Raw genomic sequence first — 1,376 nt, 5'->3', positions numbered from 1 at the left:
ATGTAGTATAATAATATAAATGTCAATTGTTTAATTTATATTTTGTGCACATCTTATTACATATATTATATATTACATATATTTTGTGTGTATATATATATATATATATATATGTTAATTTTTTTTTTTGGAGTCCATTAAAAACTTTTAATTAATTTTTATTTATAATTTAAAAATTTATCTATGTTTTAATATGAAAATATGTTAAGAGTCTTACAAAAAATAATAAAATATAAAATAAAAAATTATATATAAAAATTAAAGTTATATAAATAGATAAATAAATAAATAAATAAATAAATAAATAAATATATATATATATATATATATATTTATATTTATATTTATATTTATGTATGTATATATAAATCCTTTGTTTATATTATATTATGAATATTTTCCTTATGTTGTTTTATGTCATTTTTTTTCAAAAGTTCCAAATATACTTGCTGTTGTTCTTTTATCTTTAAGAGACCACGTTGTATAAGTATCTGTTCTTGTAGTTTTTTTTTTAAATCATAATTATTATTCTTAGCATATTCCATTTCTTTTGCAATTTCATCAAAATATTTGTATGAATTATTATTGTTATAACATATATCTGTAATATTATTATGATTTATTATATCTTTAGATAATATATTATTCTCCTTCTTCGTATTATTATTATTATTATTATTATTATTATTATTATCATTTAAATTATGTACACTATTTATTTTTTGATCCTTTTCATGATTTAAATATTTATTACAAAGATTATAGTTTGAATTATTTATTTCCATTGGTTTTTCAAAAGAAGAGAAATTTTCGGAACTATTTTGAGTTGACATGTCATTACCATAAAAATCTTTTTTATCATTTAATTTATCCAAATTGGGTGATATATTCCTAATATCTTTTCCTGACATTTTTAGTTGATTATTTTTTTCATATTCTTTTTTATCCATATTATATTTTGAAATATTTTTACTTATATAATAATTGGAATCATAATTTTCTTCACCTGTCAAAGTATTTTGTGATTTAGACACTTCACAATCACTTATTGTTTTTTTTAATGACATACTATTTTCTGTATCATTTCTATATTTAAAGATATTTTTATTTTTATCTTCCTTTTGTTGAATATCATTTTTGTTAAATATATTTTCTTGTTCATTTCTTAATTCTTTTAAATTCAAGGTATTTAATGTATTTGTTTTCTTATCATTCTTTTCATATGATTCCTTATTTTCTTCCTTATCATCGTTATAGATCATAGTACATGATTTTAAGTTCTTGTTTACTATAGGGGATAATTCGTATACACGAGTATTTAAACTTTTCAAATTATCTACAGATGTGATTGATTTATTATAAATAGGGATATTTTT

The 1,376-nt window shown here is 17.3% G+C and overlaps 1 protein-coding gene across 1 annotated transcript; it reads right to left on the bottom strand.

Moving 5' to 3' along the window:
* Positions 1–377: 377 nt before the first annotated feature.
* On the bottom strand, positions 378–1,376 carry PRSY57_0006200C (hypothetical protein; the record flags this gene model as incomplete). The annotated part of the gene is made up of 1 exon (XM_020114163.1): positions 378–1,376. A coding segment is annotated over one exon (999 nt), but the record flags the coding sequence as incomplete, so codon positions are not given.

Source organism: Plasmodium reichenowi (assembly GCF_001601855.1).
Source record: "Plasmodium reichenowi strain SY57 chromosome Unknown, whole genome shotgun sequence".
Lineage (NCBI taxonomy): Eukaryota > Apicomplexa > Aconoidasida > Haemosporida > Plasmodiidae > Plasmodium > Plasmodium reichenowi.
Note: the sequence above shows the minus strand (reverse complement) of the source record. Positions and strands in the feature narration are given on the sequence as shown.